The 25,472-nt window shown below is 39.5% G+C and overlaps 1 protein-coding gene across 1 annotated transcript in view; it reads left to right on the plus strand.

Annotated features, from left to right (window-relative positions):
• The window catches only part of LOC126161816 (ubiquitin conjugation factor E4 B), a 288,976-nt gene that overhangs the window by 214,049 nt on the left and 49,455 nt on the right, over window positions 1-25,472 (plus strand). Inside the window, exon 19 of the mRNA XM_049917917.1 lies at window positions 20,698-20,825. Coding sequence (XP_049773874.1) covers window positions 20,698-20,825 — 128 coding nt within the window. The remainder of the gene's footprint in view (window positions 1-20,697; window positions 20,826-25,472) is intronic.

Genomic DNA, 25,472 nt, shown 5'->3' on the forward strand with positions numbered 1-25,472 from the left:
ACCCACATCTATGAAAACAGAATTTGACTTCTCAGTTAGAAATTAAAAAATACATGTTTCAGTGTTTTTTTTAATGTCTAAGAGAATGAAATAGGGGATGAAAAGTTTTATGACATTATTTCATTGTGAAACCATTTTCAGCACTAAATACACTCCTGGAAATGGAAAAAAGAACACATTGACACCGGTGTGTCAGACCCACCATACTTGCTCCGGACACTGCGAGAGGGCTGTACAAGCAATGATCACACGCACGACACAGCGGACACACCAGGAACCGCGGTGTTGGCCGTCGGATGGCGCTAGCTGCGCAGCATTTGTGCACCGCCGCCGTCAGTGTCAGCCAGTTTGCCGTGGCATACGGAGCTCCATCGCAGTCTTTAACACTGGTAGCATGCCGCGACACGTGGACGTGAACCGTATGTGCTGTTGAAGGACTTTGAGCGAGGGCGTATAGTGGGCATGCGGGAGGCCGGGTGGACGTACTGCCGAATTGCTCAACACGTGGGGCGTGAGGTCTCCACAGTACATCGATGTTGTCACCAGTGGTCGGCGGAAGGTTCACGTGCCCGTCGACCTGGGACCGGACCGCAGCGACGCACGGATGCACGCCAAGACCTTAGGATCCTACGCAGTGCCGTAGGGGACCCCACCGCCACTTCCCAGCAAATTAGGCACACTGTTGCTCCTGGGGTATCGGCGAGGACCATTCCAACCGTCTCCATGAAGCTGGGCTACGGTCCCGCACACCGTTAGGCCGTCTTCCGCTCACGCCCCAACATCGTGCAGCCCGCCTCCAGTGGTGTCGCGACAGGCGTGAATGGAGGGACGAATGGAGACGTGTCGACTTCAGCGATGAGAGCCGCTTCTGCCTTGGTGCCAATGATGGTCGTATGCGTGTTTGGCGCCGTGCAGGTGAGCGCCACAATCAGGACTGCATACGACCGAGGCACACAGGGCCAACACCCGGCATCATGGTGTGGGGAGCGATCTCCTACACTGGCCGTACACCACTGGTGATCGTCGAGGGGACACTGAATAGTGCACGGTACATCCAAACCGTCATCGAACCCATTGTTCTACCATTCCTAGACCGGCAAGGGAACTTGCTGTTCCAACAGGACAATGCACGTCCGCATGTATCCCGTGCCACCCAACGTGCTCTAGAAGGTGTAAGTCAACTACCCTGGCCAGCAAGATCTCCGGATCTGTCCCCCATTGAGCATGTTTGGGACTGGATGAAGCGTCGTCTCACGCGGTCTGCACGTCCAGCACGAACGCTGGTCCAACTGAGGCGCCAGGTGGAAATGGCATGGCAAGCCGTTCCACAGGACTACATCCAGCATCTCTACGATAGTCTCCATGGGAGAAAAGCAGCCTGCATTGCTGCGAAAGGTGGATATACACTGTACTAGTGCCGACATTGTGCATGCTCTGTTGCCTGTGTCTATGTGCCTGTGGTTCTGTCAGTGTGATCATGTGATGTATCTGACCCCAGGAATGTGTCAATAAAGTTTCCCCTTCCTGGGACAATGAATTCACGGTGTTCTTATTTAAATTTCCAGGAGTGTATATGAAAATTTGTATTTGGATTCTCTGTTAGAAATTTAAAAAAAATACACATTTCACTATTTTTGGAAATGCAATCCCTAAGGGGGTGGGGGGAGGCCAAAAATTTTTAAGGAAATATTTTGTTATAGAAAAAATAGTTTTAAAAGCTAAATCTTCGAAATTTTGCGTTTCACTTCTCGGCTAGGTATAAGGAAATGTGTTATGGGATGGTAGTTTCTGTGGCAATATCACCACAAGAACACAAAAGATATGATTAACAAAAACTTTAGACTCCAGCTATCGGAAACACTTTTTGGTCAGAAGTACATTCAGGAAAGACCCTGCTTCTGCAGCCTCAATCAGTGTGAAAAGCTTAGGTCTTGCAGTTTGTGAACAACACAAAAATCCAAATAAAGGAAAACAAAAAAATCTATGCAGACCATACAGTCTATGTGAGCAAAGCAGCAGGCACTAAGCTAGTCTGACAATAACTATAGTTTAACACACATGCAAAAGCTACATCATGCTGTTTTTTTCTTTCATGACATGGCACCATCTGAAAGATTTGTGTTGAATCCGGAAACCATGCTCGTGACTAGTAGCCATTTTATCCATCTCATTGTTGTATTCTACCCTATTCATGGCTTGTTATTTCATCCATAATGTACATGTGTTTTTCCCCCCGAAGCTTAATAAGTCATACATGCAATTTGTGTTAGGTGAAGATCTTACTGTTTGTGTTTAGTGCCACTTTTTTCGTATTGAATCATACCTTCAGGAGATGGACTCAACTTCAGAACACTCTAAACAGTAAAAACATGGAATGGTAACTAGAAACCAAACAAAAATGCTGCTTGCTATTGCAGGTCAGTTTAATGTCCTCTTGGAGTTCTACCTGTTGGTGCAATATGTACACATGGTCAACTGCTGCCAAAGTGTTACTCTTCCCTTAGTAAATTACCCACTGTAAAGAACTTCCACCAGTGGGTCCATAACTAGTCATAGTGATTAACAAACAAACCATGGAGTCAAGATGTTTACATTTATGATAATGGTGATTATAAATATATTTGAACTATAGGTGTTTATTTTATTACAAGATCCTAACTTCTTTAAAATGTTGATTGCTATGATGATCTACGGTGGACTAACAAAGAACAACAATGACTACAAGTCTCTGCTATACTCGGCAAGATACTGGTAACATCAGCCACTATCATTAAGCTAATATTCATTTGAGTGTTGTATTCTTGAAGATGAATTAACAAATAGGACACTAAAAATTGATCATTTTTGTCCAGGAACTTTCAAATATCTGTGCCCGTTTTTCTGCACTGGCTGTGTATATATGCTTACAATGCATTTTAAAGCTGTCCAGTACAAGGTTTGATTACTAAAGTTCTTACTCCAAGAGACAAGCTTGTCTGTCATCTGAACCCAGCACCTGGCATAACAGGTGAATGACAAGTGTGGAAAATACTTACAGTTTGATTGTACTCTGCTCAAAAGTGAATTGACTAAGGCTCTTACCTTAAATCAGTATAGCACAGCCAAAAATACTTACTTCTTGCAGATACATAAGAAAATAATAATCTTCTGATGTCATCCATCATACAATATCTGGGCTTCTGTACCTGTTACAATCTGTGCTCAGTACTAGACCATGGAGACATTTAGTTACTGCAGTCATGATTAAATTTCATACTCACTATATATTTATAAAACTCGACTGATTTGACAGACTCCGTACTTATTTAAAAAATTCTTTCTCTTTTCTCTCCATTTTCTTATTCCTCTGCATGTGTCATTTATAAGGACAAATCAAATAGAAAAGACAGTTTTTTAAAAAAGAAACTTTTATTCAGAAAACAACATTGCAAGTGACATCATTTCTCTACAGATGTCCCTGTATCTCTATGCAGTTAGTCTATCTCATGAAAAATTTTGTAATTCCAACCTGGAAAAATCTTTATGGCATTGTGCAATGTCCCGCTTGCATTGCATCCTCTTCGTCTTCATCCAACAAAAATTGTGATTCACTAAGGTGCTCCTTCATTTGACAGAGTATGTGAAAACTGCTTGGAGTTAAGTCAGGACTGCACAGTAGGTGCTCCAGCAGCTCAGAACTGAAATATTGGTTGCACCGGATTGTTCCACCAGCCATGTAAGAGCAGGCATTATCATGAAGCAGGATCACACCCTTTGGAACCTTCCCTCTCCTCTTTGTTTTGATTTTGGAGTACAGATCTCACAGTAGCTGTTGCTGTTCACTGTTCGACCTTTAGGAATGTGATGAATCATCAGTGGATGTTTCAGATCACAAAATAGCATTATCAGCAATTTTCTTGCATAAGTCTGGACTTTGAGCTATTTTGCTATAGGCAAAATTAAACGTTTGCACACTACACTCCGCCACTTCTCATCAATTTTTACTGTGCAACTGAGAAATTCTAATTCCTCTTCAGAATGCCTTAAACATGATTTTTATATTTCCAAATGTTCCTGTTCTTGTTTGTGTCAGTCTGTTGGTTGACATGGTACCCAACAAGCATAAACTGTCCAATTGTGGAGGGGTTCATGGATAATTGCAGATGAGGAACTGTGGTGCAGTATTGTTATTTCTGGAACAAGTATCATCACAAGTCATTCCCTCAGCTGTCTAGATTTTCCTGTCAATTTTTGAAATGGATGGGCTACCCAAATGCTTTTTATTGCCGACAGATGTATGTCCACATTTAAGCCTTTGACTGCTATGGATGAGTTAACTTGTCATATTCTATCATGCCCCAGGTGCTGCGGACGGGTTTAAGCTATGCCTCTGGGATTTCCTGAAGTGCTATTGATATGTTTACACATCCTATTCTGCCGGCCCTCTCACTGCTGCAGACGAGTTTTAGTGTACATGCATGCTCTAGGCATATTGATATGTAGAGCTGCATTTCCGCATCGTTCTTTCAGAGCTTTTCAGAGTTTCAGCTCGAAAGTTCAAACATGTGTCTGTAGCTGCAGCTGTGGTTCTTCATTTCAGATTTTGTCTTCACTTTGCGTGTTTTGTCAGTATCGGATATGCATTTTTTCTTTTCTACAAGAGAAAATGTCACATTGTCACGGTTTCACAGATAGAGATCCTGGAGATACCCAGAGCACAGTGAGTGTGAATTCCCCGAGGTCAGTGGCAGTGATGAGTCTCCAATAGAATCTCAGATTAGTAATTCTCAAGAGACTAAAGAGAAACTTGATAAACATTAGGGTGACTTTGCACCTTCGATTAGGACAGTTTATAAGTGGTTTCAAAATTTTCGGAATGGCTGTATGGGCACAAGTGATGCTGAATATTCCGGATGCCCTGTGGAGGTTACGACTCCAGAAACCATTGATAAAATCCATGATATAGTGATGGATGACAGAAGAGTTAAGGTCTGTGAGATTGCTAGTGCTGTGGGCATCTCGAATGAACTGGTACATAATATTTTGCATGAACACTTGGACATGAGAAAGCTATCCGCAAGATGGGTTCCGCGATTGCTCACGCTTGACCAAAAACAGAATTGTGTGAAGTGTTGCAGGGATGGTTTGCAGCTGTTGAGGAAGAATCCGCTGGACTATAAGCGTCATTTTGTCACTGTGGATGCAACACGGATATATTACTATACTCCTGACACCAAAGAACAATTTAAACAATGGGTTACCAAGGGAGAATCTGCAGCAAAAAAGGTGAAGACTATTCCTTCGGCCGGAAAGTTTATGGCGACTGCCTTTTGGGATTCGCAAAGGATAATCCTCATCAACTATCTGGAAAAGGGTCAAACTATTACAGGTGCATATTATTCATCGTTATTGGACCGTTTGAAAACCGAGATGCAAGAAAAACGCCGGCGATTGGACTGCAAAAAAATACTTTTCCATCACGACAATGCACCAGCACACACCTCAGCAGTTGTGGTCAAAAAATTAATGGAAATATGATTCCAACTCGTTTCACATCCCCCTATTCTCGAGACTTGGCTCCCTCGGACTACTATTTGTTCCCCAATTTGAAGAAATGGCTGGCAATCATGCAGTTTGGCAAGACATGACTGACCCTGCTTTACAGTGTTATGAAATTATTCCAGTGCGATGGAAACAATTATATTCGAGTACACTGATGATTATTTTGCTGCTAAACTTGCCCAAGGATGTAAAAGAGGATTGAAAAGTTTCCTCACTTCTGAGCATCCTCAAAATGAAGTAGTGTGCTAACAAACAGATTTGTTGCTTCAGATGATTCTATATCTGTTTTGTACATGAGGTAATTACACAGCATACACTGCGCCAGTAAAACAAAAATTGTATTCATTTATCCGCCTACAATAGGCTAAAATTATTACCGTCTGATGTAGACAGTTACATTCGGGTATCATGATTTTGACCATCAAAGTTCTCTTGAGGCATATAAAAGGATTTAAAATACATACTGCATATTGTAAAAAGAATTCAATGCCTTAAAGGTTCCAAGTTTTTAAATGTCTCTTCAGATGAAGTAGTGTGCTGGCAATAGCTGGACATGATTTCTTCATTTGCAGCAACAAACGTTCCATACTTGCAGTAAATACAAAGTTATTAAAAAAAAATCTGTCAGTTAATAAAAACTTGTACAGATTCATCTCTTTACAGTGTTATAAAATTATTCAAATTTAAAGGATAGATTTTGTATTCAGAGACATTGATATTTGTCCTTGACTTTTGCCTTAAAACGATTAATTTTATTTAAGTATTCGAAACATATTCTGATACATCAAAAGTGTGTTTCATTAAGCATGTCCTTTCACTTGTGAATCATTTGTGAATGATTTATTGTGCTAGCATGTTCAAAGAGCACAGACAAATTGGAGGGAGTAAATATACAGGTTCTAAAGTGTTTGCCACACAAGCTATGTCCAAAACATTCATCACAGGGCTGGAGACTGGCGCAAGTAATTCAACAGGCAGGATGTGATCATGGATGAAAGAATCCCAGCACAGACAGATGGCTTAGACAGTAACGACACAGCACTCAGCATGCATTGCATCAAGCGTGTCAGTATTAGTGAAAGGATTAAAGCAATTTATCCATCCAGAACTCTTTTTGTTCACTAAGCCAATTATCATTGTACTGCAGTTGCCTTCTGTGAAGATTTCCTCTGATTTAGTCACTTGAGAGCACAGAAAAATTATCTGCCCCATATCTTCCTTGGTGATTACAGAAATGATTTGGACTAACACAGCTAATGCACAGTAACAACAGTGAGATTAAGGCCTGTCATTTTTGAGACAGTACTGTCAACCTGTAGACCAGAAAAAAAATCTTTACTTATTGATGTGCTCTCGTATATTTGTTTCTTTTAACAAGTTATCTTCACCCCTATCTCTATTTATTTCATGCAGGAGTGCTGATGACCTCACCATTTAGCACTTTAAAACCATAACCACATCACATCAAGTGAATGTCCCATTGAATTGAAAACAATTGTCTGGAGATTTTTAAAACTTTTGTTTTATCAAAATGAAAATCAATTTTACTGACTGAAAATCCACCACTATTCTATTTGTACAGAACCACTCATTTGTAATTCCTTTTCAAAAAATTTGCCTTAAACCAGGGCCTGGTAAAATTCTATAAGGTGTTCCCTACATCTGATGATGGCACACAAGGGGTCATGTTTGCTAGCCATCAGAGCCACACAGCTGGTCAAATGTGTCCTATGTCTCCCTGTGCACCATTTCGGCCAATGTCATTCAAACAATGAAACAAACATCATGAGTGCAACCGAGAAGTCTGTGAAAGAAGCAGTGGCAAAACTGAATTATTCCATCCCGCAATGAGTGTTTATTTATGATTTAATTTGTAAGTGCGCACAGAGTCTGCCTGTATTGTCTGGAGGAGATTGTTTGAACAGAAGTTTCCAGGCATTTAAATTCAAAGTCATGAGGCAGAATACTAATGAGTAATGAAATTTTGTGAAATGGCAAGTGTCCATGACAAGAAGCATTAATGATAACATACCGTGCTCACATAACCTCATCTTGATGTCATTGCATACCACCTGGAAATTTGCCTAAAAAGTCTCTTAGACATATTTCACTGCAAACACAATTTTCTTGCACGACTGCACAAAGAGGTGCTAAGTTACTTAGGCTGAGGCCATAAAAAATAACAGTAGTGCAAGAACTTAAACCTGTTGATCCTGCACACACGGTTAGGTTTTGCGAATGGGTTTTACAACAAGTGCATGGCAGTGAAATGGATCCTTACATCATTATGTTTTCACACAAAGCTTGGTTTCACTTACAAGAGTATGTTAATTACAAAAACTGTTGACTTTTAAGTACTGATGGACTATTCTGCGTCATGAGGAATCCCTTCATGATCACAGAATAGGAGTGGTGCACAGTGAGTGGTGACAGAATAATAGGTTCAATATATTTTTATGACACAGTTAACAGTGAAACAAATGTGCAAAACATTTTGCAACTTTTTTTTAATACATTGAGTGAAAAAGAACAAAGCTTCATATTTTTTTCAACAGGATTTGGCAAGAGCTCATACAGCCAAGGATTCTTCCCACACAAGTCATGATGTTTTCCATGACAGAGTTGTTAGCAACATTACGTGGCTCGTTTGAAGTCCTGATTTAACCCCTTGCAATTTCTATTTGTGAGGAGCAGTAAATGATAAAGGGTATGCAACAGATCTCTACACATTACAGGTACTCAAGGTTAATACCTGTGAGTCAGTTAATTCGATTTCTTAAAGAGAATTACATTGTTTGATGAATAACTTCTTGAGTAAATACCATAAATTCTTGGGAAACAATGGCATACAGTTCCAGCGTCTCCTTGCATGAGTGCAAAATGTACTTGCATATAGTTTAAATTTGGTAGCACAGTCATAGATGGATGACACCGCACCTGATTCACTGGGCAACGGAGCACTCGTTGCCCGCCATCTGCTGTGGCTTGTACGTGTGGTCATGAGGTAAATGGTATATCCTGTATTGCAGCAGTCATTGATGGGTTTACACTGCCCATTTGAAAGCTACATATATTTCATTAGCTTATCTCTTGTCTCCAGCTCTGTACTTCGTTTTACACTTATTATGCACAAGTCTCTGTTTTTACTGTGGCTGTTAGAGGATTTCACCATTCATGAATTGTGTACTAGGTACATATCTGCCCACTGCATGATCAACTATTCTTTTAAATGGAGCTGTAGTTCCTCTACAGTCTCCTGCCCAGAAGTAAAAGTTTTGAGCTCCTCTTTGAAATGCGACATGACTGCCTCTTTATGTAACTTGCTAAATATGTCTATCTTCTTACTTGTTTTAGCTACCCTTTCTACTTGCGTCAATGTTTTAGTAATCATTGTTGTTACTCTGCCACAACGTCACCGATACCAGTTTCAATACAGGCACCCAAAAAGATGTCAATCTATTTGTTGCCAGTAGATCTAATTTATTTTCATGAGTGGGCTCTTGAACTATTTTTATGATTTGGGAACGTACATACTAGCGAACTGGGGTTTTCTCTAAAGAGTTCAGTTACATCAGGGGGTGGGAGAAATAGAGCAGTCCAATTACAAATTTATGCCCACCCTTGACATTGGGGGTTGCCTGAACTACGTATGCAGCATCAATTTATCTTGGTGGATACTCTACCTCCACTTTGCAGTAGCATATCCCTTCAATATACCCTTTGATTTACCCAAAAAATATCACTACTGTCAATTTCAGTTTTTAGCCAGTGTTCTGTGCCTAGTGTTGTATGAGCTCTGTCACATTTAGGAGTACTTCAAACTGTGACATTTGGTTGTGAATGATTCAGCAGTTGACCACTAGAATTTTAATACTCTCGCCCATGGGAGGCATTTCTTTGGCACTACATTGATACTTTGGGGTCTCCTACAGCTATCATTTTCTGTAATGAATGGAAAGTTGCCTCCACACACAGACAGCTGTACCTGAGTAGCAGTGTCTGATGTGTAGTACACCCGATACATTTAGGGAGTGCTATAATTGAAGGGATAGGCAGAACAAAGCATTAACATACAAGACTGTATTTTGAGATATTGTATGTATTTGTTTTGTTAAATTCAAAGACAAGAGCATAAATAAAATAACAGAACAATCTATATAGAGACAAAAAATTCCAAGAAGTCACAGCCTAACTCATTACAGAACCTTTCAAGTCTCTGTTTCCAGCCCTCTACTTGGCTCATAACTAGAGGACCCCAATCAGTTCTAGAACCAGTGCTGTAGATTGTGAGCTTCATTGAAACTCTGTGAGCAAGGTTGGTCTACTCAAACCTTTCTGCCAATCTCTGACATGATTCAAGTAAGATCTTGGAATACAAACAACAGGCATCATTTGTTCCAATCTGTACGACAATCCGCATTTGGCTGCATCTCATTTGTACAGTGACTGCCAGAACAGCCTGTCCCACAAGGCTGAGGCCCCAAGCATACACACAGAGTGCGTAAGGTATTACTTCTCATTCCATGCTGACATTTTCCCCAAGGAGCATTGTTATACACTGTATACTTTGAACTGCTGACAGTGAACACATTCCTATATTTTTGTACCTACCTCCGCTGACATCAGGCACAGCCATTTTCCCAAGAGCTAAAATGTGTGTCACTAGGTTTCAGTTCCGGTGGAACACAATTTGTAGCACTAATGATTATAATAATGAATGAATCTTTCACTCTTCAGCGGAGAGTTCAAAAAGTAAAAGTGCGGCTATAAGTGTACGTTGGGAGTCATGCCCAGATAGCTCAGTCATTAAGAGCATTACCTGCAAAAGGCAAGGTTCTGTGTTTGAGACGTGGTCCAGTGCTTAGCTTTAATCTGCCAGGAAGTTTCAATTTTCATTTTTCCATAATTGAATTTTTAACAATCTGGCAGGAATCCCACTGAGCCCTGAAGCCTATTTTAATTTTATCAGTATTGATTGTTCTCGACTCCTCTCACACTGATATCTTTTTCGTTCTTCTTGTAGTGGTGCAAGAAATACACTGGGACAATACACAGATAACTTCCTTAGTAAAGGAACATTGGGCATTGAAGTTCACCATTTCTGTGTTTGCTTTGCTTTACTCGATTTCAGTTCATATGTGGTTCACAAGCGTCTGGACATGAACTTTGATGCTACTGGTAAGATTCTGTTAAGGTTGTCATTTGCAGCTGTGCTGTACACCCCATGAACAAAAATCCTATGACCAATAATTGAAAAAATTTTGTAGTTAGACATGACTGTCTTAAGGAGCGCGACTAAATGTAAGTTTTTTCAAATTTATTTGACTTCAGTACAGTAGTCAAGCCATAGTCCCAGTAAATTTCAGAATGTTTACATGACTAGTTTCGATGAAGCTCAGTCAACATTATAAAATGTTATAAGTTTGCTATTAATTATGAATACCTGAAATATAAGTAACATCTAACCAGACACCTTTTTCGTAGGAAAAGTCCCAAGGGCTTGCCGATCACAGCAGTCTTTTATGTGCGTGTTCTGCTGCCACTTAGTGGATGGGTTTTTTGTCTGTCCAATTACATAACAGAATCACATCTTGTGATACGCAAAGGTTGTGTGTCTTTCAGCATATGTGAGACTGTACAATGTCATTTACATTTACCTTGTATAATGATCCAATATGATCTAAGGTATTTACGGCTTATTGTTCTTCAGTGTATATTATCCCATTTATTGTCATCTGCATATTTTTTGCATAAATGATCTAATGTATAACCTAGACCTAGGGCTACATTTCCTAATCCAGACCTTCCACATCTGGTCACAAAACTTGTTGTTTTTTCTATGTTTGCTGTACCATATTTAGTCATCTATGAGTCCTTTGTATGAATGATATACTGTTGTGTTTGTTTTTATTCTCTGAATATTATACACCCTAAATATTTGTTTTCAAAATTTAGTTTGACTCAAATTCATGTAACTTACATTTACAATGTTCTTAGGTGGTTTATAAGCTACCATTATTATTGCTCTAATCATTGACAATATTGTTCATCTCTATCCTTGTTCCTAAATGTCACCCGTACCCAGCATCGGCAAAGAGGCAGCATCAATGTGTTTGTCAGTCATATGGTAACGACAGCTGTATATGTGTCATCCAAGCAAACAGTTGTTTCTTGGACACAGTGCTATTGAGTGCTGTGCTCAAGATTACAAGCATGCATTCTTATTTTTAAGACATTGAGGTGAGATTATAACAACATTTTTTGTTACTTTATTGACATTTTACAGTTAGATTAATAGTGATGTTCGTTGTATTTTGCAGATGTGGAGATTTTTGCTTGTCAGGATCGTTATGCAAGTAGTTGGACAATGCTGATTCTAATCCAACAAATATGACATTAAGATATTAATGTTCTTCACAGCAGACAATTGCAATGATGTTGCTTCTTTGGCATTACTTCATAATGAGATTTCATTTAATACAGTAAATTCACAATATCATTTCCTATGACAAAGGTGTTGTGGTTAGATGTTACTTTTCAGGTTCCCATAATTAACAGCAGACTTACTTCACACTAGTTACATTTGATGATGGTGACCGGCTTCACTGAAACTAGTCCTAGTATATATATGAATATAATAGAGGGAAACATTCCACATGGGAAAAATATATCTAAAAAGAAAGATGATGAGACTTACCAAACAAAAGCGCTGGCAGATCGATAGACACACAAACAAACACAAACATACACACAAAATTCTAGCTTTCGCAACCAACGGTTGCCTCGTCAGGAAAGAGGGAAGGAGAGGGAAAGACAAAAGGATTTGGGTTTTAAGGGAGAGAGTAAGGAGTCATTCCAACCCCGGGAGTGGAAAGACTTACCTTAGGGGGAAAAAAGGACAGGTATACACTCGCGCACACACACACATATCCATCCGCATATACACAGACACAAGCAGACATTTGTAAAGGCAAAGAGTTTGGGCAGAGATGTCAGTCGGGGCAGAAGTACAAAGGCAAAGATGATGTTGAAAGACAGGTGAGGTATGAGCGGCGGCAAATTGAAATTAGAAATTAGCGGAGATTGAGGCCTGGCGGATAGCGAGAAGAGAGGATATGCTGAAGGGCAAGTTCCCATCTCCGGAGTTCTGACAAGTTGGTGTTAGTGGGAAGTATCCAGATAACCCGGACGGTGTAACACTGTGCCAAGATGCGCTGGCCGTGCACCAAGGCATGTTTAGCCACAGGGTGATCCTCATTACCAACAAACACTGTCTGCCTGTGTCCACTCATGCGAATGGACAGTTTGTTGCTGGTCATTCCCACATAGAACGCTTCACAGTGTAGGCAGGTCAGTTGGTAAATCACGTGGGTGCTTTCACACGTGGCTCTGCCTTTGATCGTGTACACCTTCCGGGTTACAGGACTGGAATAGGTGGTGGTGGGAGGGTGCATGGGACAGGTTTTACACCGGGGGCGGTTACAGGGGTAGGAGCCAGAGGGTAGGGAAGGTGGTTTGGGGATTTCATAGGGATGAACTAAGAGGTTACGAAGGTTAGGTGGACGGCGGAAAGACACTCTTGGTGGAGTGGGGAGGATTTCATGAAGGATGGATCTCATTTCAGGGCAGGATTTGAGGAAGTCGTATCCCTGCTGGAGAGCCACATTCAGAATCTGATCCAGTCCCGGAAAGTATCCTGTCACAAGTGGGGCACTTTTGGGGTTCTTCTGTGGAAGGTTCCGGATTTGAGGAGATGAGGAAGTGGCTCTGGTTATTTGCTTCTGTACCAGGTCGGGAGGGTAGTTACGGGATGCAAAAGCTGTTTTCAGGTTGTTGGTGTAATGGTTCAAGGATTCCGGGCTGGAGCAGATTTGTTTGCCACGAAGACTTAGGCTGAAGGGAAGGGACCGTTTGATGTGGAATGGGTGGCAGCTGTCATAATGGAGGTATATATATATATATATATATATATATATATATATATATATATATATATATAAGAAAGATGATGAGACTTACCAAACAAAAGCGCTGGCAGGTTGATAGACACACAGAAAAACACAAAAATACACACAAAATTCAAGCTTTCGCAACAAACTGTTGCCTCATCAGGAAAGAGGGAAGGAGAGGGAAAGACGAAAGGATGTGGGTTTTAAGGGAGAGGGTAAGGAGTCATTCCAGTCCCGGGAGCGGAAAGACTTACCTTCAAAATATATATATATATATATATATATATATATATATATATATATTTAAAAAGAAAGATGATGAGACTTACCAAACAAAAGCGCTGGCAGGTCGATAGACACACAGACAAACACAAACATACACACAAAATCTAGCTTTCGCAACCAATGGTTGCCTCGTCAGGAAAGAGGGAAGGAGAGGGAAAGACAAAAGGATTTGGGTTTTAAGGGAGAGGGTAAGGAGTCATTCCAATCCCGGGAGCGGAAAGACTTACCTTAGGGGGAAAAAAGGAGGGAAAAAAGGACAGGTATACACTCGCACACACACACATATCCATCCTCATATACACAGACACAAGCAGACAAATGTCTGTGTATATGAGGATGGATATGTGTGTGTGTGCGAGTGTATACCTGTCCTGTGTGTGCGAGTGTATACCTGTCCTTTTTTCCCTCCTTTTTTCCCCCTAAGGTAAGTCTTTCCGCTCCCGGGATTGGAATGACTCCTTACCCTCTCCCTTAAAACCCAAATCCTTTTGTCTTTCCCTCTCCTTCCCTCTTTCCTGACGAGGCAACCATTGGTTGCGAAAGCTAGATTTTGTGTGTATGTTTGTGTTTGTCTGTGTGTCTATCGACCTGCCAGCGCTTTTGTTTGGTAAGTCTCATCATCTTTCTTTTTAAATATATTTTTCCCACGTGGAACGTTTCCCTCTATTATATTCATATCATTAATTTGAACCCAACAATCACGTTTGTTATTGTTATTGTCACTGTTACATTTCGTAGTCTTTTCTGTCATCTTATTTCCTCCTTCTGTTGAAAAATGTCTGCTTGTGTCTGTGTATATGAGGATGGATATGTGTGTGTGTGCGAGTGTATACCTGTCCTTTTTTCCCTCCTTTTTTCCCCCTAAGGTAAGTCTTTCCGCTCCCGGGATTGGAATGACTCCTTACCCTCTCCCTTAAAACCCAAATCCTTTTGTCTTTCCCTCTCCTTCCCTCTTTCCTGACGAGGCAACCATTGGTTGCGAAAGCTAGATTTTGTGTGTATGTTTGTGTTTGTCTGTGTGTCTATCGACCTGCCAGCGCTTTTGTTTGGTAAGTCTCATCATCTTTCTTTTTAAATATATTTTTCCCACGTGGAACGTTTCCCTCTATTATATTCATATCATTAATTTGAACCCAACAATCACGTTTGTTATTGTTATTGTCACTGTTACATTTCGTAGTCTTTTCTGTCATCTTATTTCCTCCTTCTGTTGAAAAATGTCTGCTTGTGTCTGTGTATATGAGGATGGATATGTGTGTGTGTGCGAGTGTATACCTGTCCTTTTTTCCCTCCTTTTTTCCCCCTAAGGTAAGTCTTTCCGCTCCCGGGATTGGAATGACTCCTTACCCTCTCCCTTAAAACCCAAATCCTTTTGTCTTTCCCTCTCCTTCCCTCTTTCCTGACGAGGCAACCATTGGTTGCGAAAGCTAGATTTTGTGTGTATGTTTGTGTTTGTCTGTGTGTCTATCGACCTGCCAGCGCTTTTGTTTGGTAAGTCTCATCATCTTTCTTTTTAAATATATTTTTCCCACGTGGAACGTTTCCCTCTATTATATATATATATATATATATATATATAATGTCTGCTTGTGTCTGTGTATGTGCGGATGGATATGTGTGTGTGTGTGCGTGAGTGAATACCTGTCCTTTTTTCCCCCTAAGGTAAGTCTTTCCGCTCCCGGGATTGGAATGACTCCTTACCCTCTCCCTTAAAACCCACATCCTTTCGTCTTTCCCTCTCCTTCCCTCTTTCCTGACGAAGCAACCGTAAAAAATATATATATATATATATATATATATATATATAATAGAAGGAAACATTCCACGTAGGAAAAATATACCTAAAAACAAAGATGATGTGACTTACCAAATGAAAGTGCTGGCAGGTCGACAGACACACAAACATACACACAAAATTCAAGCTTTCGCAACAAACTGTTGCCTCATCAGGAAAGAGGGAAGGAGAGGGAAAGACGAAGGGATGTGGGTTTTAAGGGAGAGGGTAAGGAGTCATTCCAGTCCCAGGAGCGGAAGACTTACCTTAGGGGGAAAAAAGGGACGGGTATACACTCGCGCACACACACACATATCCATCCACACATATACAGACACCAGTCTGTGTGTATATATATATATATATATATATATATATATATATATATATATATATATATATATATATATAAAGAAAGATGATGAGACTTACCAAACAAAAGCACTGGCAGGTTGATAGACACACAAACAAACACGAACATACACACAAAATTCTAGCTTTCGCAACAAACGGTTGCTTCGTCAGGAAACAGGGAAGGAGAGGGAAAGACGAAAGGATGTGGGTTTTAAGGGAGAGGGTAAGGAGTCTTTCCAATCCCGGGAGCTGAAAGACTTACCTTAGGGGGAAAAAAGGAAAAAAGGACAGGTATACACTCGCGCACACACACACACATATCTACCCGCATATACACAGACACAAGCCGACATTTGTAAAGGCAAAGAGTTTGGGCAGAGATGTCAGTTGAGGCAGAAGTACAGAGGCAAAGATGATGTTGAAAGACAGGTGAGGTATGAGCGGCGGCAAACTGAAATTAGAAATTAGCGGAGATTGAGGCCTGGCGGATAGCGAGAAGAGAGCATATGCTGAAGGGCAAGTTCCCATCTCCGGAGTTCTGACAAGTTGGTGTTAGTGGGAAGTATCCAGATAACCCGGACGGTGTAACACTGTGCCAAGATGTGCTGGCCGTGCACCAAGGCATGTTTAGCCACAGGGTGATCCTCATTACCAACAAACACTGTCTGAAACTTCCTGGCACATTAAAACTGTGTGACCGACCGAGACTCGAACTCGGGACCTTTGCCTTTCGCGGGCAAGTGCTCTTCCAACTGAGCTACCGAAGCACGGCTCACGCCCGGTACTCACAGCTTTACTTCTGCCAGTACCTCGTCTCCTACCTTCCAAACTTTACAGAAGCTCTCCTGCGAACCTTGCAGAACTAGCACTCCTGAAAGAAAGGATATTGCGGAGACATGGCTTAGCCACAGTCTGGGGGATGTTTCCAGAATGAGATTTTCACTCTGCAGCAGTGTGTGCACTGATATGAAACTTCCTGGCAGATTAAAACTGTGTGCCCGACCGAGACTCGAACTCGGGACCTTTGCCTTTCGCGGGCAACTGCTCTACCAACTGAGCTACAGAAGCACGACTCACGCCCAGTACTCACAGCTTTACTTCTGCCAGTACCTCGCGAGTTCGAGTCTCGGTCGGGCACACAGTTTTAATCTGCCAGGAAGTTTCATATAGGCGCACACTCCGCTGCAGAGTGAAAATCTCATTCTGGAAACATCCCCCAGGCTGTGGCTAAGCCATGTCTCCGCAATACCCTTTCTTTCAGGAGTGCTAGTTCTGCAAGGTTCGCAGGAGAGCTTCTGTAAAGTTTGGAAGGTAGGAGACGAGGTACTGGCAGAAGTAAAGCTGTGAGTACCGGACGTGAGTCGTGCTTCGGTAGCTCAGTTGGTAGAGCACTTGCCCGCGAAAGGCAAAGGTCTCGAGTCTCGGTCGGGCACACAGTTTTAATCTGCCAGGAAGTTTCAGACAGTGTTTGTTGGTAATGAGGATCACCCTGTGGCTAAACATGCCTTGGTGCACGGCCAGCACATCTTGGCACAGTGTTACACCGTCCGGGTTATCTGGATACTTCCCACTAACACCAACTTGTCAGAACTCCGGAGATGGGAACTTGCCCTTCAGCATATGCTCTCTTCTCGCTATCCGCCAGGCCTCAATCTCCGCTAATTTCTAATTTCAGTTTGCCGCCGCTCATACCTCACCTGTCTTTCAACATCATCTTTGCCTCTGTACTCCCGCCTCAACTGACATCTCTGCCCAAACTCTTTGCCTTTACAAATGTCTGCTTGTGTCTGTGTATATGCGGATGGATATGTGTGTGCGTGCGAGTGTATACCTGTGCTTTTTTCCTTTTTTCCCCCTAAGGTAAGTCTTTCAGCTCCCGGGATTGGAAAGACTCCTTACCCTCTCCCTTAAAACCCACATCCTTTCGTCTTTCCCTCTCCTTCCCTGTTTCCTGACGAAGCAACTGTTTGTTGCGAAAGCTAGAATTTTGTGTGTATATTCGTGTATGTTTGTGTGTGTATCGACCGGCCAGCGCTTTTGTTTGGTAAGTCTCATCATCTTTCTTTTTAGATATATTTTTCCCACGTGGAATGTTTCCCTCTATATATATATATATATATATATATATATATATATATATATATATATATATATATATATATATATATATATATATATGAGAGAGAGAGTCTGGAAAACTGCACAGCTTGCATACATCTAAACCTGAAGAGTAACAGAAATGACCCACAAAAATACTGTCCATTCTCTTTTATGTCCTTTTGTTGTAAAACCATAGGACATATCCTTAACTTTAACATAATGAGGTTTCTCAAAGGAATTATCTCATCCATGCCAACCAGCATAGATTCCGAAAACATTGGTCATGCTAAACCCAACTGTTCTTTTTCTCAGGTGACACACCAACATTTATTAACAAAACTGTGATTATGTTATTAAACTGCACCTGATTGTGTTGTGACTCTTGTGGTCATTGCAGACAATGTTAATGGAAGCCTCAGACTTTTTGCGGGGGTTGCAGTTATCTGTAATGAAGTACTGTCTTAAAAAGGTGCAGACATATTCAGTCAGAATATGAGAAGTAATGATATACTTCTTTTGTAGCCAACATGCTGGAAAAGTTCAAGAAGTTACACCGTTTGATCAGGCTATAGATTCACTCCTTAGGCAATCACCTTGATTTTTTCCCCCAGTTAATTTGGGTGATGTCAGTGAGGATAAAGTGAACATTTACTGAAAAATATCAAAGTGACACACAGACTGTATCAGGGCCACTGGAAATAAGCAATATTGTTAGAGATTGCTGTTGGTCACTTTACCCAAATGTACAGCAGGATATTGATTGGAGAAGAAGATACATTAGTTGCTTTAAGGAGAAGAGCAAAGTATAGTCCAATGGACACACACTTGCTATGTAATAAAGAGATGTTTTTTGTTTATACTGCAATAAAACCTTTGCTCATATTGAAAAATTTGTGCTAATTTTCTAGTTTGTTTCAAAGTCACATTGTAACATAATATTAAAATAACTATAATAGATAAGATCCCTGTAAATCAGACAAGGAAGTAGAAATAATGAATCTTACGGTAAAAATGTTATCTCATAAGAAAAACCATACCGGTATCAATATATCACACTGTTTGGAAAAATACTGACTATCCTGTAATAGACTGTTTCATAGCTTTTGATAATAAACATAATATTTCTTCGTAAAACTGATGACTGCTAAGGTATCAATATTAGGATGTACTTGATAAAAGCTCAAAAGGTGTTTGTAACTGTGATATGATTCATATCAAATGCTGAATTCACTTACTCAAGTTACAGTTTTTAACATTCAGCATCATTTTGCTTTACTATGGAATTGCCAGTTCTTAATGGAATTAAAACATATATAAAGACTGTACTCAACAACGTGCCCTAGAGACAAAGTGAAAACTGATAGAGAATTATTTTTGTAATTTGCCAGTCTTTCACACATCATTTCATGTTGTAATACAAGTGATTGGTCCTCTCATACATTGCTGCAACAATGCATTACCCTCATTGTGAAAAATACTATGAATATAGTAGTATGCTGTAGGAGTAAAAGACATGACTCACCAAATAGCAGAAGGTTCAGTCATCAGCAGGCACACACAAAGAAAATAGAAAGCTTAGACTAGCTTTCAGAATAAATTCTTTGTCAAGTTAGAACACACATGCGTGTTTTGTGCATGTACTCTACCTTGACAACAAAAGCTAGCAAGTTTTCTTTCTCCTCTGCATGTGCCTGTTGACAACTCAATGCTTCTGCTTTTCATTGAGTGGTCTTCTTTACTCCTAAGTTACTTACATTTTACCAGAACTTTCCTAGATATAAATATACTATGGAAAATTTTACTCTTTCATCATAAACCCAGCACTTTCCACTGGTAAGTCTTCCAGATAGTCATAGGGTTTGTGTGGTACCTCCCCCCCCCCCCCCCCCCCCCCCCCCCCCCTCTCCTGAGACGGCCACAGTTCAGAAATGTAACACATTGTTAAGTTCTTCATGGTCACTCTCTTCCTTTTGTTTACATAATGCTGTTGGATGACATTTTGTTTTGCTTCTGTTGTTGTTATAGTAAATTAATTATCTGCTGTTGTATAAAGATAAAGACCTTTCTGAGTGTGTATCACATGAATTGTTTGATTATTTAGTTATGGTAATGGAAAGCCATTGCAGAATGTAAATATTGAAATCTAAAATATTTAAATACTTAATATTTCAAATTGTGTTAGTTATATGAATATAATTCCATGAAGCTTGATTTGAGAAGAAGATACATTAGATACTTTGTTTAAAAACTGCAATTAAATTATAGCTTATGCCTAATATATGTCAGCAGAGAGGAAAGAAACAATATCGTCATAGTATGCCACAGCTCCAACCCCCTGTCCCCCCCCCCCCCCCCTCCGTCCCTCTGCACACCATTAATTTATCATGAGCTTGTTATGACAACGTCTTCCTCCCCATACCTATAATTCTCAGGGATTTTTTGCCCCAAGTTTGAGTAGCCACCTTGTTCTTCCGTTTCTCAAAAGGATTAGTCTGAAAGCTAGCAGAGTTTACAGTTTTGTTTGTAGATGATTCAATGCCTCTACTATTTGGACTGTTGTTAATTAGTTTGATTACTTGGTTGAGTTTTATTAATCACAGGAACTATGTTCTTAATAAAGTCATCAAAATATCATCTGCACAGTACTAGTGAAATAGGATTGTCATTTATTGTATGATGTTCTCTTCATTACAGGCAAGAATTTGAAAGTTCGCAACCCAGAGAAGTATGGCTGGGAGCCGCGTTGGCTTCTTAGTCAATTAATTGATATATATCTCCATCTCAATTGCGACAGTTTTGCTGCTGCTTTAGCTGGTGATGAGGTAAAGTGTCTTTTTTTTTGTTTTTTGACATAGCATTACATAAAAGGAGCACACTCATAATTAGTAATGTGGTACAGTATATAAGTGACAATTTTAATTCATAAAAGTTAACACATTTGAGACTGGCCAGTTTTTTCCTTTCTCTAAAATTGACTTAGTCTATTTATTCATGAAGATATTACTATAAAATGTTAGAAAAATCAGATATGCAACTTTCTTTGCTGAGTAATAAAGAAAACTTGCACGACACATTTGTACATAATTTTCCTCAGTGTGTTATGTTTTGAAACACTCAGTCACAGCCAGGACATTTCTTTGCAACACACTTTTTCTTTCTGGCTCTATCTTACATTGGCAGACACTCTGCACACAAGTGCCCAATTTTTTCTAATTGGTTGCATTTTTTTGGCAAAATGTCTTCCACTAGATCTGCTAAGGCCAAAACTTGGAGAAGAAACAATTTCTTTAGATTAGTTGACTTGTGCCACAAAACAATCCCCTAGTTGTACAAGAAACTTGGAGAGAGTACATTTTGTTGTTTCATCATTGTTTTGTGTCCCCTGATAAAGCATGAAGCATGGATGCAGCAGTGATCTCTATTGCAACCTAATGAATGAACAATTTCTTTCACCATTTGAATCATTGGGTTTTTTTTTTTTTTTTAATCATTAGTAAGTGATTATTTAGTCTGATTTATTCTTTCCTGCTTCGAATGCTATGCTCCAAAACAACATTGAGTTGACAAACTACTATTTGCGAAATAGTGTAGCATTTCAAGAACATCAGAACGTCTTTTATGTCCTACATTTGAGACAGAGCGGATGTTCCCTTCTTGCAAAAACCGCTTGTACATTTTGGATTCTTTGCTTGACAACCATGTATTTTAAATGATATTTTCTGTCAGTCGTGAAAGTGCCTACTACCTTCATATTGCAATCCTGTTCATAATAAAGTACAACAGATGACACTCAATAGCAATACTTGTACATTATAACAGTCACTTCCTACCCAGAATTAATGTTTCCCTGCTGTTATTAACTTTGTTCATTACTCTCTTCAAATTTTCTATGTTCATTATGTTGACACATTCCCACCATTTACACATCATGAAACAACACTCATAGAGGACGGGAAAAACCATTGTAGTTGACAAAATAAAATGGTGCTGTTTCTTGAGCCCTAGACCCCCTAGTCCTGAATCAGTAGAAGTGATTAAAAGTTGTAAAAACTAATTTTGCTGCTAGTGCTTTGTCTTCTGCCTCTGCTAACGAATTACTGTATTCTGTTGAGCGTTCTGAGGTTGAATTATTTGTGTTAAGTGAAAATAAATTGTTTTTTGCCACTGTTTTAATACGGAAAGGGACAAGAAAAAGTAAACCTCTTCAAAAAAGATGAGGTTCATTGGAAATTGTATAAGATTTGTACAGAGTTTAGGATACCTGTGTTCATGCTGAATATGGTTATTGAAAACAAAAACAGAATCTAGGAAAGTGCAAATAAAAGTGGCCCAAATTCCAAAGGAAAAAATATGCTAGTTACTCCAAATATGAGGAACCAGGAACATCTGCAAAGATCTGGTTCAAGAGATCACATGCACATGATATGCCACTGAAGGGCACAATGTTACGTGAAAATGGTCTAAAGGTGGCCATGTGCTTCATAATGAGAATTTCTCCACAAATAATGGCTGGACTGATGGATGTAAGAAGTGATGTAATGTGTTTTAAGAAACTGTATGTGGTTAAGGAAATAGATAATGTACAGAAACTGTTAGTGAATGCCTGAGTAGTAGATTAAAAGAACATACACAGCCTCAATAATGTAAGGACAACATCAATATTGATAAAATCAGTCTTTTTGTCAGTATCCTTCCAGATAAGATACTTGCCTTTAAGGGTGAAAACTGCCATGGAAGGAAACACAGTGTTCACCCCTACAGTAATGTAAGTTACCAGTGCTGAAAGACTTCAAGAGATTGAGGCCATTGTGATTGGTAAATCAAAGAAACCAAGGTTTTAAAAATGTGGAAGCATTACCCACCAACTTCAATGCCAATTACAAAGTACGGATGATTTCAGAGCTTTTAAAAAAATCATTTGTCCAGCCTTCATGCAAAAGTGGAAACTTATGACGTGAAGATTCTCCTCTTTGTAGGTTGTTGCCCCACAGTCCTAAAAATGTCAATTTACAAAATGTACAGTTGAGTTATTGCCAACAACCTGCACAAACAAATTGCAGCCCTTCAAATGGATCATGATTCATTCTATCAAGACATTTTAGAGAGAAATCATTGTACACATAGTATTAATTTAATAGAGACTGGAAAGAAATTGGACTTTTGTAAAGTATCGCTGCTTGACACACTGTGTTGTGTAACAGAGGCCACGACAGAGGTTATTTAGCTCATCTTCCACTACTTCCAAACAGATGAATGAAATACCTGGCTTCTTTGCCTCTTTCCCTGCAAGTACCTCCCTCCTACATAAATATCCCGCCTAAGCACCACAAGGTACAAACAGTTTTATGCCGTACTTACCTGTTTGATATTCATATACTAGCAAAAATGAATTTGTCCTTGAGAACCACACATATCTGCATCAACTGCAAATATCTTCAGTCAACAAGTGATGGAGAAGACTCAGAATTCAAATGATTGAACATTCTGGCGAATTTTGAAAAGTCGGTTGTGGTTATGCTGGATACACAGAATGTATTTGTTAGTGTTATTGAAGTGCAGTGTTAAAATTTCTTTGAACTTTTCGTTGTTCATAATGGTTGCAGGAACTATGAAAGATTTATCCTTTTGACCAGTAGTCAGTGATTTTTGGCATTTTCACAAGATACATATGAATAATTATGAAGAAGAATGAATAAATATTCTCAGCTTTTGTCATAGTGAACTTCCACAAATACTATTCGCTTTTCTGAATCCTTTGTCTTCTTTGTATGACTATTATTGGCCCTACAAAACAATTAGGCTCAGTTTCTATATAATTTTCAAAAATTATTTCCACTGGTGCTCATTATCAGAAACATTACATTGGTGCAGAATGAAGTATTGCCTTCACACAGCAATTTCCAGTAAAGGGTGTACAGGAGCAGGGTAATTAGCTTGATGCCATGCAAATCTCTAAACTGCTCTCTTGGGTCTCTTAAGCAGTAACACCAGTGAAGTTGATTGTTCAGGAGATTCTTCAGAGTCATTTTTCTCATCTACAATCAAATTATTATAAATTTTACAACTATAATTATCTTATATATGGTACTTCAGCCAATACATCCTTGCAAAACTTACACTACAATACTTCTAGGTGTATGAACCCCAGGACAACCAGCAAAAATGCTGGAATTTTTTTATCCAGAAGAAATTCAAGGAAACCTGGAAATCATTTAGAATTCTGGGAATTTTTCATTGTTGCAGTTTTCAGTTAAATTTTTGTTATTTTGACTGGTAAGAACTGATACTCTAGCAAAGAATTTTACATACGTCTGCTACTGCAGAATACTACTGCAGCAGTAAAATATAAACGGGAGAATAATGCCGAAATACAACTTCAGTTTCAAACAAAATGTGGCATTTACTACAGTAAGGCACAGTGCACACACAAATGTCTGCCGACAGCAAAATGCGTCAAAGACTATGTAATACTTCGTAACAACAAACTGTTTTCAATGTGTCCTTTTCGTGGGACTTGCTTCAGTGAGCATGATGTCGCAGTTGTTTGCATTTGTAGTAGGTCATGGGAAAACTTTGCAACTGTTGGTTACTTTCAAAGTAAATTTCCTTTTATGTGGGATGAATTATGTTACATGTGAGAATGTGGGATGAATTTCATAAATCATGGGGTGTTAGACTCTCATTCAAAGCCTAATTCTGAAGACGAGCCACTGTTAAAAATTTTGAGCTCAGAAGGCCCGCCATTTATGCCATTATTTAAAATTTTACAAGCACATTTTAAATAGTAACACACACTAAAAAAGACCAAGTTTCAAGGTTAGTTTTTCATATTTATTTTAGTTCTTTCATAGATTACAAACTGTGTAGTAAAGATGGCAAAAAGTATAATTCTTCTTTTTAAAAAAATGTGAAATGAGTTTTTGAGCACTTACACATATAATTGACTTTTCTATAGAAATGTCGGAAGTGTTCAATGGAACATGTATTCAGCCTGCCTACGAAACATTTGCACAGCAGTGAAATTTATTATCATGCTTGTTAGAAATATTCACCTGCTGCAATTTAAGCTGTGTCCTTAGGACCCTGCCTAACCATACCATTGGAAAGAACAGCAAAAAATTTTTGACAGCTGATATATGTGAAAGCTTAGCTTTTCTCGCAGCTGTGCTGTATGTATGTTAATTTAAACCACTAATTTTTTTCCTTTTTGTATGTTCATGCTGCTTAACAATGATATTGCTATTGGCTGATTACATCTGCTGTCCTATGCTCTGAATATCTGCTGTCATTGGCTGGCAAGATCACATTACATGATCTAAGATTGGCTGACAAAAGCGCATCACAATCTCAATTTCAGTGCTTCAGAAGCTACTGTGCTGTATTTGGTGGAATTCCTGATCATACTTTCATAATATGAAAATATGCAGTGTAAGTGCTGCTGCGTATGAAGACCTTTCCAAAATGCGTTG

This window comes from Schistocerca cancellata, chromosome 2 (assembly GCF_023864275.1).
Source record: "Schistocerca cancellata isolate TAMUIC-IGC-003103 chromosome 2, iqSchCanc2.1, whole genome shotgun sequence".
Classification (NCBI taxonomy): domain Eukaryota; kingdom Metazoa; phylum Arthropoda; class Insecta; order Orthoptera; family Acrididae; genus Schistocerca; species Schistocerca cancellata.